Raw genomic sequence first — 15,641 nt, 5'->3', positions numbered from 1 at the left:
GTATAGCCAGCTACAATGTACAAAAATCGCTTATTGCGAATAAGAAGCAAAGAATGAGCAAAATCTCTCCTTCGTCCTTTTCATTTTTCAGAAATCAAGATGTCTGAAAAACAGTCCTACATTATCACCGATACTGGAACCTTTCCAGTGGTTTCCACCTTCAGAATAAACAGACTGACTTTGCAAAGCAGCCTCAAGCACAGTCCAGCATCAGTGCAGTTATAACTGTATGATTGCTTCTATGACAGGTTTTGAACATGACAACAGGCTGTGTGACACATCTGAACATTGCTTTCTGAGGAAACACAGTTGTTGTGCAGATGTGCCTCCACAGGTCTCTTCTGAGACACTGTCCACACAATACATCAGAGCTGTCAATTACACAGGTGCCAGTCAGGGCTGTACATGACAGCTCTGCTCTAAAGAACTGCCATATCTACACAATGCAATAGAACCGATTTACTTTCTGCTAACACTGGGTTACAGACTCCATAATATTTAATAACCTAGCCTGCAGGTTAATTATAGACTCTGTCAATGTTGTATAACACAGATTAATTTCCTCCTGAGCTGGCTTTACCTTCTTGAGCTTCTCCACCATTTCTTCGATGCTGAGATCGGCATTGCGCGCCACTTTGTTTTCCATCTGTGTCAGCCATTCACAAAGCTCCTTGTTCTTTTCATTGAAGATGATCCAGGCGTTCAGCCGGTCAGCTATCTCCTGCTTGCGCAGAGACACCTGTGGAGCACAGCATATGGAATGTGAGCAGCCAGAAAGCAAACCACCCCCCAGTGCAATTCACTACTTTTAAGCCAGGTAATTATCACTGCAAAACAAGGAGAATCTGAACACTTCAGGGAGCTGTGTTAAGAGTGACTTGTTTCTCATTAATGCATTTAATGCTAATGATTTTTGCAGTTAGAAAATGAGCAATCAAAGTGTTCTGCTTCATACTTTGAAATACCTGCTTCAGTATCAATGAAGGTTTTGTACCTTGAAAATACTAGGACCTTGTTCCTGACACCAGGGTTAAAGTCAAAAGTAGCAAAGACATAATTAGCAGAAGAACTGAGTCTTAAAAATCCCGGATCGTAATGCAAAACTATGGGTTTGGAAGGGTTTAATAACTTTGTACAAAACACAATACAGTAAATATTACATCAGTGCAATCTACCAGTGTGTTGTAGAGTTTTAAAAAAGTTACATTAGTCTACATTATTTTAATAGCGCCAGACTAATTCTACAGAGGGATATTTAAGGGAGTATGCTTCATGCAAATCCCATAATTCACACAGCCACTGCGTCCGATTAATCTGAAAGTCATTCTTATTGTAATTCAGAGAAGAGTGCTGTTGCACACTCAGAAACCTGTAATTGGCCCAGCTGGAGGTGACAGAGAGAGAGATGTACCTGCTGAGACACCACTAAAATCTCCTGCATTAGGCTGAGTAAATGACTGAGTTAAGCGTTTAAATCAATGTCAAGACATTGGCCTACTCTTCTTTAAAAGGGAGCAATCTTTTCTTTGACAAGAGACAAGAGATTGATATTGGGACGCAATCTGAATCCACACGGCGCTCCCCAAAGGTCCCCAAACAAGCATCTGATCCCCAAAACAAAGAAGAGCAGCCTGGTGGTTCCCATGACAACCTAGCCATCTGCCTCTCCAAAGCACTTCCTGCAGAAGCTGGGGCCACCTGGCTTGCCAACCTGTTGTGCTTTTATTGTACAACTGCATCTAGACTAGAGCACCGTCTCTGAACTCAGAAACCCTGTGCACATCATCAGCAGCAGTATTTAGGTAAAAAGTCAAAGACTGTTTAATTTTAGAAATTTAAGTCTACTCATCTCTATGTAGTTTGCCTGGAAAGATTATTTCTAACAGTTAATAGTATCACTATAGCACTTTGCAAGACCGTATTAAAAAACTACGCTACACTCGCAGCATTTATGATCGTTCAAAGCAAGTGTATGGCTGTAGTGATTTATTTTTTTTATCTTCTCATTATCATTTGCTTCAATTATTCTTTTCAACACTTTTCTTTTAAATAAAGCACCATTCTTGCACCTCTTTCTAGGGTTCGTTTAACAATCTCTGTTGAACTGGCTTAAATGTTTAGGACCACTTTTCTTAAAACACTAGAAACCTACAAAACAGGAAACCTGTGCACACTCCCACCCCTCCCCCTAAGCATTGGATACTTTTGGAACTCTTTGGAAATGGAGGCTTGTTTATAGCCACAACACTAGCCATACAGTAAACACTCTTGCACCAGTCGCTGTCCTGCTTGACCAAAGGAAAATGAGCTGCCTTTCTCAACATGCTCCAGTGTTTGAAGCTGCTCAAGGGGCTGTAAACACACACACACAGTAAAGTTTTGGTCTGCTCCCTCTTTGTCTGAGCGCCCACAGCCCTGTCCCAGACTCACCTTCACACACAGTTCCTCCCACTGGCAGTGAAGGTGCTCGACCTGCTCCTGCAGCAGAAACACGTCGTCTGCGATGATGTACTGGGACACCTCGGTCTTCATGCTGGTGAGCTCCGTGAGGCTGCGAAACCAGTCCTCCAGCGATTCCTCTGCCGCCTGCATAACATCACAACAGCCACACAACCCCCAGTGTTAACTCCTGCCTCTTGCGAACTCTCAGGATTAAGGCCTGCTGGGCTGGGGGAGGGGATAATAAGATAATGAGCCAGAGGGGATCATGCAGAGCGAGAGCCAAACCTGTTAGCAACTTCTCTCTGCTTTGTGCGCTAACTAACCCCTATCTCCCAGCCTTAGCCAGCTTTCATTGCCACTAAGAAGTAAAGTACAGGTACAGAATTCATCCTGGAGCTCTGATCATTTTAACAGAAAAAAAGAACAATGACCAGAAACATACAACTCCATACCTGTAATTTTTCTGCATACCTCTATTCTGTTTTTAAACTTTAAAGAGAGGACAGATTTTTATGATGGCCCACATCCACATTTGGAAATCATACCAAAGTGCTGCTACATTGTCTTTTTGAATGTTTTCCATGCTGTCCCCCAATGTAAGTACACCCAAGATTAATAGAAATTGTTCTCCATTATTTTAGAATGTTGTTTCTTTATAATGGCTTTAATGCATGTTAGCTTTTCAAGAAATGCACTGCTTTGTAAACATTTCTTACAGATGACAGTAGATCCCTGCCATCCCTCCAGGAATATAAGGTATATGATGTATTTGTAGATCAATATTTTTTTTTATATGTTGAAGTGCACCGTAGATTAATTCTGAATTTTCCCCTCCTGCTGTGTGGGTTAAACTAGAAACCTATTAACAGCCCAGATTCTGCTTTTCTTCAAAAATCATTCAATTATCAAAAAATATTAAGATTTAATTTTAAACACACTGCATTTGCTCTTGTTTTTTGCAGAGGGGTGGTTCAAGAGGAATAATGTCTACCGCCGAACATGTGAGTTTTACATCCAACATAAAGCGACAGCCGTTTAGCTGCTGGTGGGATCCAAAACCCGGACTGTTACGCAGTGTCCTGGACTGGAGTTCTGCATACTTCTACACACAGACTCCAACATTTCCCGAGTACGACAACTGTAAATGAATCACCTGTACCCACAAACATGAATTCTTTCATAAAAGCGGCACCACAAAGTGACTTAATAATCATTGTCAGACGCCAGCTGAATCCACTTTCCTTTCGCAAAGCTGTGCCTGAACACTGCCACTGCCAGTCGACGGGTACCTTGGCGTCTTTCTCCGCTGAGGGCAGTTCCTCCAGCAGCATTGGCAGAGGAGTGCTCACCCTGGTCCCAATTTCCTGAAGCTTGTCTCTGCTTTCAGCAAGTCCGATTTGGCATCTCTCCCAGTTCTGGGTATGGGAAAGAGCATCTCTTGAGTGCCAGAGGAAAATACACGGAACACCAACCTGTATTGGCACACCCCTGAGACACTGTCCCCGTTCTGCACTGGGGAACCCCAGCCAACAGTAAAGAAGCACGGCCAAGGCTGAAATTCAGAAATGACCGTCATCACTCGTTTCCCTCTTTTGTGCAATCTGCTTCTTATATTTTTAACGTAACTTCTTACCCTTGTGTCAGATGTGACATGTCTATAAAAACAAAATAACTGTGCAGCAACATTGGACTTACCAAGGTAGACAGCACTGTGATGACTCTCACTTAGTGTTGCAGAACTGGGCTGCTCACAAGCCACACGAGACTTACTCTGCTACCAGCAGCTGGTGTGGAATTCCACAGGTTTCTGGCATTATCTGCTAATCCCCAGCGTCAATTTCTTGTTATGTCTAGGATCATGTGCCATCAGGCTCCTATTACGATGTCAGAGCAGATCCAAGTGTGCTCTGGCGAGAGAGCTCTCCTGCCCCGATAGCAATACACTGACAGCTCAGCAACAGGGCCACGCGACTTTAACTAATCCTCACTTCCTCTCTCTGCTGAGCTGGGGTCTGGTCCTTCCCAGAAATACTGCTGAGGTTTTAAAAACAGGAGCAGCAGTTAAATTTGCTTAGCTAAAAACATGCAAGAATCAATAATTAATGGAATAGCACTCTCTTTATAGCACAGATGCCAATCTTGTTGGTATACATCAATGCATCTTTCTAATATTTTCCTTGTCAACATTTGTTCTCCTCTGTGCAGGGATTAAAGCTCAATAGTTATGAGATTGAGAGATGCTGCACATCAGACAAGATCCACTGTGGATTAGTTGTGAAAAGCTTGGTATTGATTACTTACTCCAGCAAACACTCAGACTTATTAATTTAGTTTTCATTGCACTGTACTGCTTTTAGCTTTCTCAGTCACCATGACCGCTAAAAAAACACAAAGGGATTCTAAAGTACTTAACATTCTCTCTCATTCACTCTATACCTCTCGTTCTCCTCTCAGTGATGTATTTATTTCCAAAATATAGGAACACAAGGCTATGTCCTTTTCCTTTCTCCATGTTAGATGCATGCTGCTAAACAAGACTTATAAAAGAGAAATTTGCAATGCAATGGTGAGGTTTTATTAAGGAATCCCTTGAGATGAGGATGTTGAGCTTTGTCCAAGTCATGTAGGTAGTGATCTTTTGCACTAGACAAGCCTCACAACAAACTAGCTTCACTTCAGAGAGGTCGTGACATTGAAAACAGAAACATTCCATCTGAGATATTAGAAAGATTTAGCACAGAGAGGAGGCTGTTTTCCCAACTGTCATATAAGTTAAAGGGATTTGCCCTGGAATATTTCTTGTATTTAGGGCAAAGTGAAAAACAAAGCACCCAAAAATGTACGACTTCCATCAGTACTAGGGTCTGGTGAATTGACAGTGCTGGGATTTTGTGGGTTGAGTTGAGAAATAGTGTGTGCTGTGAAAAAAACAGGGTTTAACAAGATCAGAGTTCACCTTGGAGCAAGGGGACCTTGTGCTAATGGTACACAGCTGAGATAGTTCAGCTCTCTGCTCACATGCTTTAATACCCGAGACAGAATTACAATAAGCTGCCTTCCATCATTGCACTGCGACGAAATCTCTTCATCATCAAGGTTTAGAGCCAAATACGGATTTCATGTTTAAAGCACCTGTAGAAGAACACGTAAACAAAAACAAAGTACTGCATAAAGCAGGGAGCTCGTGGGAATCAATCACAGATAGATCGGATAGATCAGATAGATTGGATGCTCACAAATCAAAAGCTTTACTTTATAATGTTAGGGCAGTTGACGTGACTGTATTTTGTTTAGAAAATGGCATTTTCGTACACCATCTTGCAAACACACACTCATTTCCAACGACAAATTCTGTACAGGGAAAATATTCAGGTTGTCAAACCACGTGGACCCACTTCTCGAATTAGAGTGCAGGTTACACACAGAGCAACACACAGATCCAAATGGAGGTAACACAGTCCTCCACTGCCTGTGTCCATCTGCTCAGCCCAGAGTACCCTTACCTCAGGAAGCACTGCACTGCAATGTGGCTCTGATAGAATAAGCGCTGTACTCCTTTTTTAATGCTGCACCCTCTGGGGTTAATACCAAGCTGTCTGAACTGTAGATTAGAACACGATTAAGACAGATTTTCCTATTGTATATGTACATTCCTTCCACAGGCCCTCCTTGTATTAATAATGCAAGATTGTAGGTCACTGGGACTATTGGATCTATGTTTTACACTGCTGAGCTGTGGATGTTTTCTGACTGTTGCGTCTATCACGGTAGTAAGTACAACCGAACAGAATGGGACAGGATGTGACGCCTATCAGAAAGCATCCTCTTAATAAATACTGTAAGAGCAGTGGGAAGGTTTTGAGGGCTTTAAAACAGATACAAAATTAAAGGTTGAAAATGGAAGCATTAAACCCAAGTTAAATAGTGGCCTCAAGCAGAACCAGCCGTTGATTCTGTGTACACAGTAAGGTTTGGTACTTTCATAGGTATGATTGGCTGTAAAGGAGTCCCAGAATGTTTAAGCAAGGAGAAAAACTCCCAGCTGCATTCAGTTTTTCCAGGGAGGGTACTCAGGCCCAGGACAGGGACAGTGCTCACCTCCAGGACAGTGGCTATGAGAGTGCTCCTCTCCTCCAGGAGAGCACATGTGTGCTCCCAGGCCTCCTGCTGGCCACTCAGCTCCCCCTGCAGCAGGGTCTGGGTCTGGGCATCACCCATAGAGAACAGCTGCCTGCCACCTTCCAGGGCCTGAACGTAGCTGCTGTGATGGCGCTGGAACAGCAGTTTTGAGTGCTGTGAGGGGGATAGAGGACACATAGTGACCACACAGCAATGGGAGGGTTCACTCCAGAGCAGCTAAAATACATTTCCAGAATTATGTGATGTATATAAATTAAAGAAGTATGTAAATTAGCATAAAAACATCCACTGATTTCTCAAGTCCGTGCCCCATTTTTGTTCCATAACATCAGGTGAGGGGACATGACTCCGTCTAGTGTTGTCCTGGAATAGATAGGGCTCATTTGACTTCTGACTTTAACCGAGCCTTGCTGAGGTACCAATCTTTGAACGTAAATGTGGCCTTAAACATATTTGTGCACATTTTAAGAAAAGCGCGCATGCCTGGCATTTCAACAGCCTGAAGTAGTTCTCAGGCATAAAAACTCTCAAGCACACCAAAAGTGTTGTGGTTAAGGTCTCTGAGCCTAGACAGTCTCTCTACAGCACATGTTTGAAAAGGGGGGAAAAAGGGCGTTAGAAAGCCCAAAATAATTTTAAGTGCCCACCAGACTAGTAAATAAGCCTTCTATATGATGTGATGACTTTCCAACTGGGGAAAAAAACAGGTGTAACTTTAAAGATGTAGTAAATATTTTTCTAAAAAGCCCACAATATGGACTAAACAGCACCCCTATGCACTGCAATGCTGGTCCCCAGTTATACAGCAGGGCGGCTGAACTGGAACCACTGGGGTCAAGTATCTCACTCAAGGTGCAATGGCAGCATTACCGCAACCTGTCAGTCACGATTCCTCAGCAGTAACAAATTCATATTAAAAAAGACGAGTCTTTAAGGCGTCCAGCCATCTGCAGTGATGTCCTCTTCCTGCTGTACCTTCATCTCTGCCAGGGCCCTCCTCAGCTGGTGCAGCCCCGAGGGGCTCTGGCTGCTGGCCGGGGGGAGCTGGGCCGCAGTGTCAGCCAGGAACCTCCTCAGCTTCTTCAGGCTGCCATGGTACAGCTGCCACTGCCTGACCAGCCCGTCGACGAGGCCCTTCCTCTGCTGGGCCCTGCGGACGGCGCCCTGCCACTGCTCCTTCAGCTGGCTCAGCTTCAGGATGAAGTCGCTCCTACGGAGATCACGGAGTACAGAGCATAGAGGAACGTTACCAGAGGCAGTAATTGTTTTCCACATCACAATGCAGTTTTATAGCTTTAGCTGTGTACATCCCATTGCACAACAAGGAACATCTTCTTCTAGTGGAAAAGCAGTCTGAGCCCTGGTCTTTCATGTTCTCATTGTGTTTGAAGATAGAATTTGAAAAAGCTGTTTTTTTTACTGAAATCTTTTTTTCTTGGCAGTATACATGGCCATCCATAACAACAAAGCGTGTGAGCAGGCACACACACTCAATAATATGCTTTAATAAAGATGCTTCCTGTTTTATATTACCAACAGCTATATACTGTAGGAATCCTATGACAATTAATGTGTTAGAAGGTCACACAACAAATTTTCATTTAGTCTAAGCAATCCTGTCCGTCGTTGCTATTTGCACAGAACAATTATAAAGCTTTTTACAACCACCGTTTCATTCTCTTAAGTTTTCCAACAGATGTGGATATGAAGTTCCCCACAGTGACACATCTGGAGGAGAGGAAGGTTTCTGATAAAATGTGGCAGCGATACCTGTCCTCCACCTCTCCCTTCTCCAGCAGCAGCAAGGCCTCGTTGATAACGGAGTGCAGGATCTGGTGACCTATTGCCACCTCGGCCTGGAAACGCTGAAACACAGGGAGACAACAAAATTCCAGGTACTATGGGCAGTAAGTTAAAAAAAAACAGGAAAGGAATACGAAGATGACAGGACTTCCTCTGAAATAACACTGTAAACAGTATTTTCTTAAAGAGTGGCATTTGAAAAAGCGTTAGAAATAAAGTCTGGTCTACTTTGCTCAGCTTGTTTACCACAGCGACCTTCACCAGGAGTAAGTGATTTAAAATGATGACGATGATGTATAAATAAAGGGGCAAGTTTTTCCTTAATAAAAGATTAGAGGAGACCTTATAGAAATTAAATTTCACACAGAGCATGTGAGAGTATTTCCCAGGTCTACTGTCATAGTAATACAATCCTGCACAAACAGAAATGGGAAACACAATCTCACAAAGTCAGTGGGCACTCAGGGCACATTAGAGGCTGTAGCGTAGTAATGCTACTGCTGTATAGAGTGAAGTACACCAAGAAGATGAGGGAAAGAAGGAGAAGGAGAAGACGAGCAGGTACCTGGTGGACTCTCTGCTGCTCTCTGAGGCCAGGATAGCAGCCTGCAATGTCCACCGCCAGATTGTCCTCCATGGCCTGCAGGAAGCTGAGCCAGCGCTCGCACTTCTGCTGGAAGTTCTCCTGCTGCAGCACCTGGCCCTGCAGCACACTGTCACACATAGACACACGGATGGTCTCGCTTAGAAGCTCTCCAGGACTCTACAGTCCTCGCCTGCCTGGCAGGGACCCCTTCTCAAACGATCTCAAAGCTCTTGAGCAAGCCCTGCTCTGTCCCTTCACTCAGCCCCACACTTTCACTCCTCCACCCTGGCCACTGAGCTTCAGGGGGGTCTCTGGTTTTCCTTTCCTCTCTGTGGTTAATTACAGAATTGAAGTAATTACTGACTAAATGGGCCCATTTGTGCCCAAGTATTCTCCCAGCAATTATTTAAATGCGTTTAAATGTTTACGATACGCATTTCTTCATGTCCCTTAAAGCACAGCTTGCTGTGACTGGATATTGCAACTTTCAAAAGTGAAATGCATCTGCTTTTCCAGATCATGCAGGAGGGTGATGTGGACAATATGGTACTGCTGAAATGTTAATCGGATGTCTGTGAAGACCGAGAATTCCCTCTAGTCTGGGCACTTGTCAGCCCCTTACCTGCACCTCTCCACTGCCTGTGCAGAGGCCAGGGCCCACTGTCTGTTCAGGGTCTGCAGTCTCCGGGCTGCGTTGTCATTCAGAGGTACCCTGTAACTGAGCTCGTTCAGGAGCTGCAGGTCTGGGGACAGGGCACTCAGCTTCAGCATGCCCGCCTGAAAAGGCAGTTAACATTTAATAGCACAGAGCAGCAGCAGTCCACAGCAGATGGTCTGGGCTCCTAACTAGTCATGAAAAACTGCTTGCAATGACTGAGGCTTACATGCCTTTTAATATCAAGCAAATACTGTATGTGCACTGAATATGTTCTGCATAATCAAATATAATATTGCAGGGTAGTGAAGGGTACTCCCAGTACCCACCTTTGAGAGCTGCATGGAGCTGGAGTCCTGGGTCTTGATCACGGTGTCTTTACAGTCCTTCAGGTGATTCTCCAACACCTCCAGGCTGCTGTCAAACTCCTCCAGCTGCTCCAGCTCATCCTGCAGAGTGGCAGGAAAAGCAGTTAGCTACCTTCCTGAAACCCCAACAAGACAGCACTTGAAATTAAGAACAAAAAGTTTGTTACAGACATGCTGAGAATACCTTTGATATCCAAATGATTCACAGACGAATCTTGCAGGGTAGCTTAATCTGTACATTTCTCATATGAAATGACCTTTTATACTGGGGTCAAGATCATTCAAACACTTTGATCAGCTGCGGATATTATAGTTCTCTTTTTTTCCATTCTCTTTTCATACACCTAATACTTCTTCCATTCAAAACAAGCTAGCAATAATAATAAATTGAAAAGAAAAATGTCAACCTAAACAGCTGCTAATGGAAGGTTTCTGTGTTTCAGCACAGAAGCACTAAATATGCTTTGCAAGATGTTTCACTGATCTGTTGTGCTTTGTTTTTTTGTTTTTTGTTTTTTTTAACCCATCTCCAACCTCCCAACTTTGGAGGACTTCTTTATTTTTATTTTTACACGAATTTTTGTTCTTATTAGACAATACCCCAAAAAAATTACATTCACAAAAACAATTAATTCAAAAACTTCCTACTAATATTCTTAACATTCAGTACCATTGAAGAATGTCTCTAATGGGCCCCAAACATTCCTATACTCATTAAGTTTCCCCTGTAAATTATATGAAATCTTTTCAAATTTAACTTGTGATACAGCCTCTTTAATCCATTCGTTGTACAGCGGTCCTGTACTGCCCACCCATTATTTACAATATTATTCTTTTAGCAATAATACAGAGGGTTAAAAAAGTATGTTTATATTGAATTGCTACTTTAACCTTTGATAAATCACCAAGGATACATGAAATGGGAGTAAGTGGAATTGAGATATTTAGGTGCCTGAGAGCTTTCCCCACTGTGGAGGTCCAGAATGACTGTATGTGCTGACAATACCATAATTCTGTGGTATAATAGAGGCTGTTTAAAATTTTGTACTGAAGCAGTTTGTTATGTATAGCTCTAAATGGATAACTAACATTATGCAGTATCCCAGTCTATGTCCTCTGACCCTACACAGAGATCAGCTGTCCACTGAGATGCACACCTATCAAAAGACTTGTCTGACCTTGCATTAAGAAAGTTGTAAAATGTTCGAGCCTTCACTTGTATATTAGTCTGCAAGAGTTTATTGTTGTAATTATCCAGTTCTTGTTTTAATTCACTTAATGGAAAGGTTTTAGACAGTAAACTTTTAAGTCCTGAGTAATTTAAAAATTATTTTGCTGGAAGAGATGTTTGATGAGATAATTCAGAAAATGACAACAATTTGTTCTCTCCAATTTACTAACACCTACTTGAATCCATACTGACCAATTAATTGGTCTTGACGATCCGAATAATGGTTGATGTACAGATAGTGATACTGTTGGGCTTTGTTGAGGTTTTGGGAAGAACTAGGTACTGAGTGACCAAGATGGTCCAGATGGCTCCCTGATAAGTTGTCACTTTTCCCAAGGAGACAAGTCCTCTCCTCCACCTAGCCTGTACCTGCAGGTCCCTCAGCCTTCCTGCCAGCATGCCCTCCAGCTGTGCCAGCCTGCGGGGGAGGCTCCTGCTCTCTGATTGGACGAACGCCGCAGCCGAGGGCCCCATCTGCACCATCAGCTCCTCCGAGATCTCCAGCACCTGTGCCACACTGCTCTGCAAGCTCCTCACTTTCTCCTGCAGGCCCTGAGCACCGGAACGAGAAAAGACACACAAACACACACACACACATACATATACAGGTCACTGCCAAAATAAAGGAAACACTTGAGCAAATACAAAGCCTATTGAAAGAAGGTGTGGTGCCCGATCAAGCAATTACCATCCCATCATGCTAAGAATAAAAAACGCTGGACAGGCATAGTCACTCATTATTTTGCTGTCATGGTTAGAGGAAGAGATTTCAGTGACTTTGAGAGAGGGGTGATTGTTGGGGCACATTTGGCAGGAGTTTCAATGATGAAGTCTGCCCAACTTGCTGATGTTTCATGCTGAACGGTGGCACAGAACTCTGAAGGAAAGATATCATCAACCGAGGGCAACTGTGGGCAAAAGGGAGTACTCCTTGACATTGATGTCCAAGCATTGCTTCAAGATACAAGGCAAAACAGACAAGCAAGCGGACTACAAATGTCAGTCTGAGGCGTGAGCAGGCAGTATCACTAGATGATGGAACTTCTCGTGGACGAATGGTGTCACATCCCTCCAGTAGAGTTCCAGACACTTGTAGAATCTATGTCAAGACACACTGAAGCTGGCTCGTGGTGCCCCAGTGCCCTATTAAGATACTTGAGCTTTGTGTTTCTTTTATTTTGGCAGATACCTGTATATGCTGTATAAATATGATACACATGAAAGGTGAGGGGTTGTCATCACTGACAGAGAGGGATCAATGCCAGAACAGAAGCAGGAGCAAGCACCTGGTGCAGTGTCAGACTGGGAGTTCCAGTATGGACCGAAAGAACTCGCCTGTACCTTTTAGTGTGGTCAACACATTGCCAGTCCCAAAACAAAATATTCCCTTCTCATCGCTTCCAAAATGCCTGGCTCTACTTAAGGAAATTCTGCATACACTCAGTTTAATTGCCTATCCCAGTGCTCCCGATGTGAATCAATGTCTGTGTGTACTCATGCTTGTGCTGTAACCTCATTTAACCAGTTTGCATTTTGCATGAGACTCCTCCACTGCAGCCTCTTAAGGAGCCTGTGGGCACACTTACGTTAATGGCCTCCACTTTACTTCGCACAAAATCCACGGTGCTCTCCTCGGCAGAGACAGAGCTCAGCAGCTTGCTGCACTCCTCCTGGTGTTTATCGAGCAGCAGGGCGCGGTCAGCAACAAAGTCCCGGTACTTCTGCCAAAGCTGGAATAAGCTCTGAGCTTTTCGGAGCTCATCTGTAAGATCTTGATTTACTACCATCCATCTGGCAAAGAGAAGGAAACAAGAGACTGGTCATTTAAAATTTATTGTCAATAAAACCATTTAGAGGGAAAAAAAAGCATCTTAACAAAGGCTGATTGATTCATTTATTAATAACAGAAAGTTTAGCCAAATCTCCAATTAGGGCCTACTGCATAAAGAAACTAAAGTAAAAAAAACTTGAGTGCTTGAAACATTTTTTAGCAGCATATTCCGTATAGGCTGGTGAAGAAAACCTTTGCAGTTATTTTGATTTCCGGTTGCAGTTTTTTTTTTTACTGGAAATTAAAGGATATGTCTTGCACATGCTATTTTTGGTTTTGAAATTAAAACTAGCTCTTGAAATGAGCCAAAAGCTACAGGGCATACATTCTCAAAACCTGAGTCCGTGGAGGTGACAGATCATGGCAGATTAATCACTGAAAAACGGAAAAGCTAAAAATAAGAGCTGCATCCCATTCATCCAATAAAATGCTACAGTTATGCCCAGTGGTTCAATTAGTTCAGCTCACATACAATTAAAATGGGAAGCTCTGGTGAAATGAATGTGAAAAGGACAACTAGTCAGAGTCACATACAGTGGACTAGGAGAGAAAGGGCTCCACTGACCGTGTCCGTGCAGACTGGAGCTGGTCGCTCAGGAGCTGGGCGGCAGAGGGGCTGCACAGGTCCTTCAGGCTGGAGAAAGCCCTAGTCAGCGTCTGCCATCCCTCCTCGCCCATCTCAGCCTCGTCTTGCAGGTTCTGCAGGGGTGGAGAAGAACATTACACTCCAACACAGCTATCAGACAAATAGAAGGAAGTGAGATTGTTCTAAGAAATGGTCATTTCCACAGCTCCTTTTTAGGCAGACATCACTGTGCTCATTGCCAAAGTAATTTGTGCTAGTTTCACGCATAATGACATAGCATTAGCAGAACATCTAGAGTCTGAGCCCAATGAGCCAAATGTGATTTGCTGCCCATTGCTATTCTTCCAGGAAACCGGTTCAATGGCATGGATGCAATGCACTGCAAGAGGACTGAGCCTACTCTATCCACAACGTGCTAGTGAACGGTTCAGAGACAGAGGAGTATGCAATCAATGCAAGGTGCAAATGCATGCCCTGTGAATAAAATGAAAAGACGGACCACAAATACCTTCAGGCTCTCCACCTTGCCCCTCAGAGTTTCGAATGAGAGCAGGGGGCAGCAGCAGTGCTCCAGGCTGTAGCGGACCTTGATCGTGCTCAGCTCCACCTCTCCAAATACTCCTTCAAACTCCCCCCAACGCTGGACCACTGTCTGCAGGGACGTCTTCATCTGAGCAAGCTGGGTTCACGATAGCAAGCATTTACAAGGTTCGTTCAAGACTGGAACGTGCAACATGTGGCTGAAAATTACATTCACCACAAGTAATATCCCTCAACACACCTAGAATATATACAAATTAATGAAACAAATAGAATAGTAAAAGAAAAAAAACTGCACTGTGTCCATGATTTCAAAATGTTTTACACTTAAGTATACATTTCAATACTTTTGCAATAATTCATCAGAAGAGCATTTCTGCAGCCTTCACATTACAGTATATGGGGGGTCTTGCATACTGAGAGCTGGTATTTTAAAAAAGAAAGGTTAATTTGTTAATACTCTGGTGCAGGTGGTGGAGAGCTTGCCCGTTATGCTGCTTCACAGAAGACTCCACTGTCAGTACCTGCTGACTGAGGCCTGTGCAAGCCACACTGATGTCATCCACCTGTGACATGAAGTCCCTCCGAATTCCCTCCTTGCTCCCCGTGTCCAGGGACTGACATCTCTCACGCAGCCCCTCGGCCTCTCGGGACTTCACCCTCAGCTTCTCCTCAGTCTCCTGACGAACCACATAGACAGCTGGCAGGTCAGCATCCCCGTACTCAAGAATCACAGTCGCCAGGAGCTGTAGCGTTTGCTCAGTTAGGGGAGACATTAAAGACAGGGGCACTAATCATCAAGTACAGCTGCTCTGTAAAGCTATAGGGTCCATTACATTAGTACAATTTACACAATATTACAGTAATCTACAAAACATTACTGTAACATTGTATAAATTGCATTTGGTTCGGCTGGAAACTCTACACTGGAGACAATTTTGGAGACTTGAATAAAAGTGAACAGTTAACAACCTGTGTTACAATGGGAAACCCAGCATAGACCAGTGAGGCCAAAGCCAATGATTCCAAGAAAGATATGAAGATTAATTAGAGTAAAGAATGCACTCAAAACCATTTCTTATTGTGAAATTACATGCGTTTCACCTACCGAACAAGATCTGAAAAATCTTTAGAAGAAATATTTTACAACTTAATGATAGGCAGATAAGACTGCAACATGCTTGACTTCTGAAGGGCTTACTGCAAGATACCGATCTAGAAGAGCAGAGTCACAGAACTGGCACCATACCTGACACTCTTTCAGGGCCTTTTCTGCCAGGGCTCGGCTATCAGGTTTCTCGAACCTTGACACTCTCTCCCGCTGGGCTGTAACCCAGCTGTGGATGAGCTGTAGTTTGTTCTCCTTCTCTGTGTACTCTTCCTGTAGGGATTCCAGATGCCGGATCTGTGTTGCAATGCAATGACCCACACATGTAAGCACACCAGCAAAATATTCAAC

The 15,641-nt window shown here is 43.6% G+C and overlaps 1 protein-coding gene across 1 annotated transcript in view; it reads right to left on the bottom strand.

Annotated features, from left to right (window-relative positions):
* The window catches only part of syne2b (spectrin repeat containing, nuclear envelope 2b), a 143,449-nt gene that overhangs the window by 27,055 nt on the left and 100,753 nt on the right, over positions 1–15,641 (bottom strand). Inside the window, exons 95-109 of the mRNA XM_088925437.1 lie at positions 15,432–15,587; positions 14,707–14,862; positions 14,151–14,321; positions 13,622–13,755; positions 12,812–13,016; positions 11,595–11,777; positions 9,956–10,075; positions 9,594–9,748; positions 8,951–9,098; positions 8,353–8,447; positions 7,558–7,792; positions 6,541–6,735; positions 3,732–3,857; positions 2,431–2,586; positions 581–739 (exon numbers count right to left, since the gene is read on the bottom strand). Coding sequence (XP_088781563.1) covers positions 581–739; positions 2,431–2,586; positions 3,732–3,857; positions 6,541–6,735; positions 7,558–7,792; positions 8,353–8,447; positions 8,951–9,098; positions 9,594–9,748; positions 9,956–10,075; positions 11,595–11,777; positions 12,812–13,016; positions 13,622–13,755; positions 14,151–14,321; positions 14,707–14,862; positions 15,432–15,587 — 2,394 coding nt within the window. The remainder of the gene's footprint in view (positions 1–580; positions 740–2,430; positions 2,587–3,731; positions 3,858–6,540; positions 6,736–7,557; positions 7,793–8,352; positions 8,448–8,950; positions 9,099–9,593; positions 9,749–9,955; positions 10,076–11,594; positions 11,778–12,811; positions 13,017–13,621; positions 13,756–14,150; positions 14,322–14,706; positions 14,863–15,431; positions 15,588–15,641) is intronic.

The sequence above is a fragment of the Atractosteus spatula genome, chromosome 9, assembly GCF_055471065.1.
Source record: "Atractosteus spatula isolate fAtrSpa1 chromosome 9, fAtrSpa1.hap1, whole genome shotgun sequence".
NCBI lineage: Eukaryota > Metazoa > Chordata > Actinopteri > Semionotiformes > Lepisosteidae > Atractosteus > Atractosteus spatula.
This window is presented reverse-complemented; position numbering and strand designations above follow the sequence as displayed.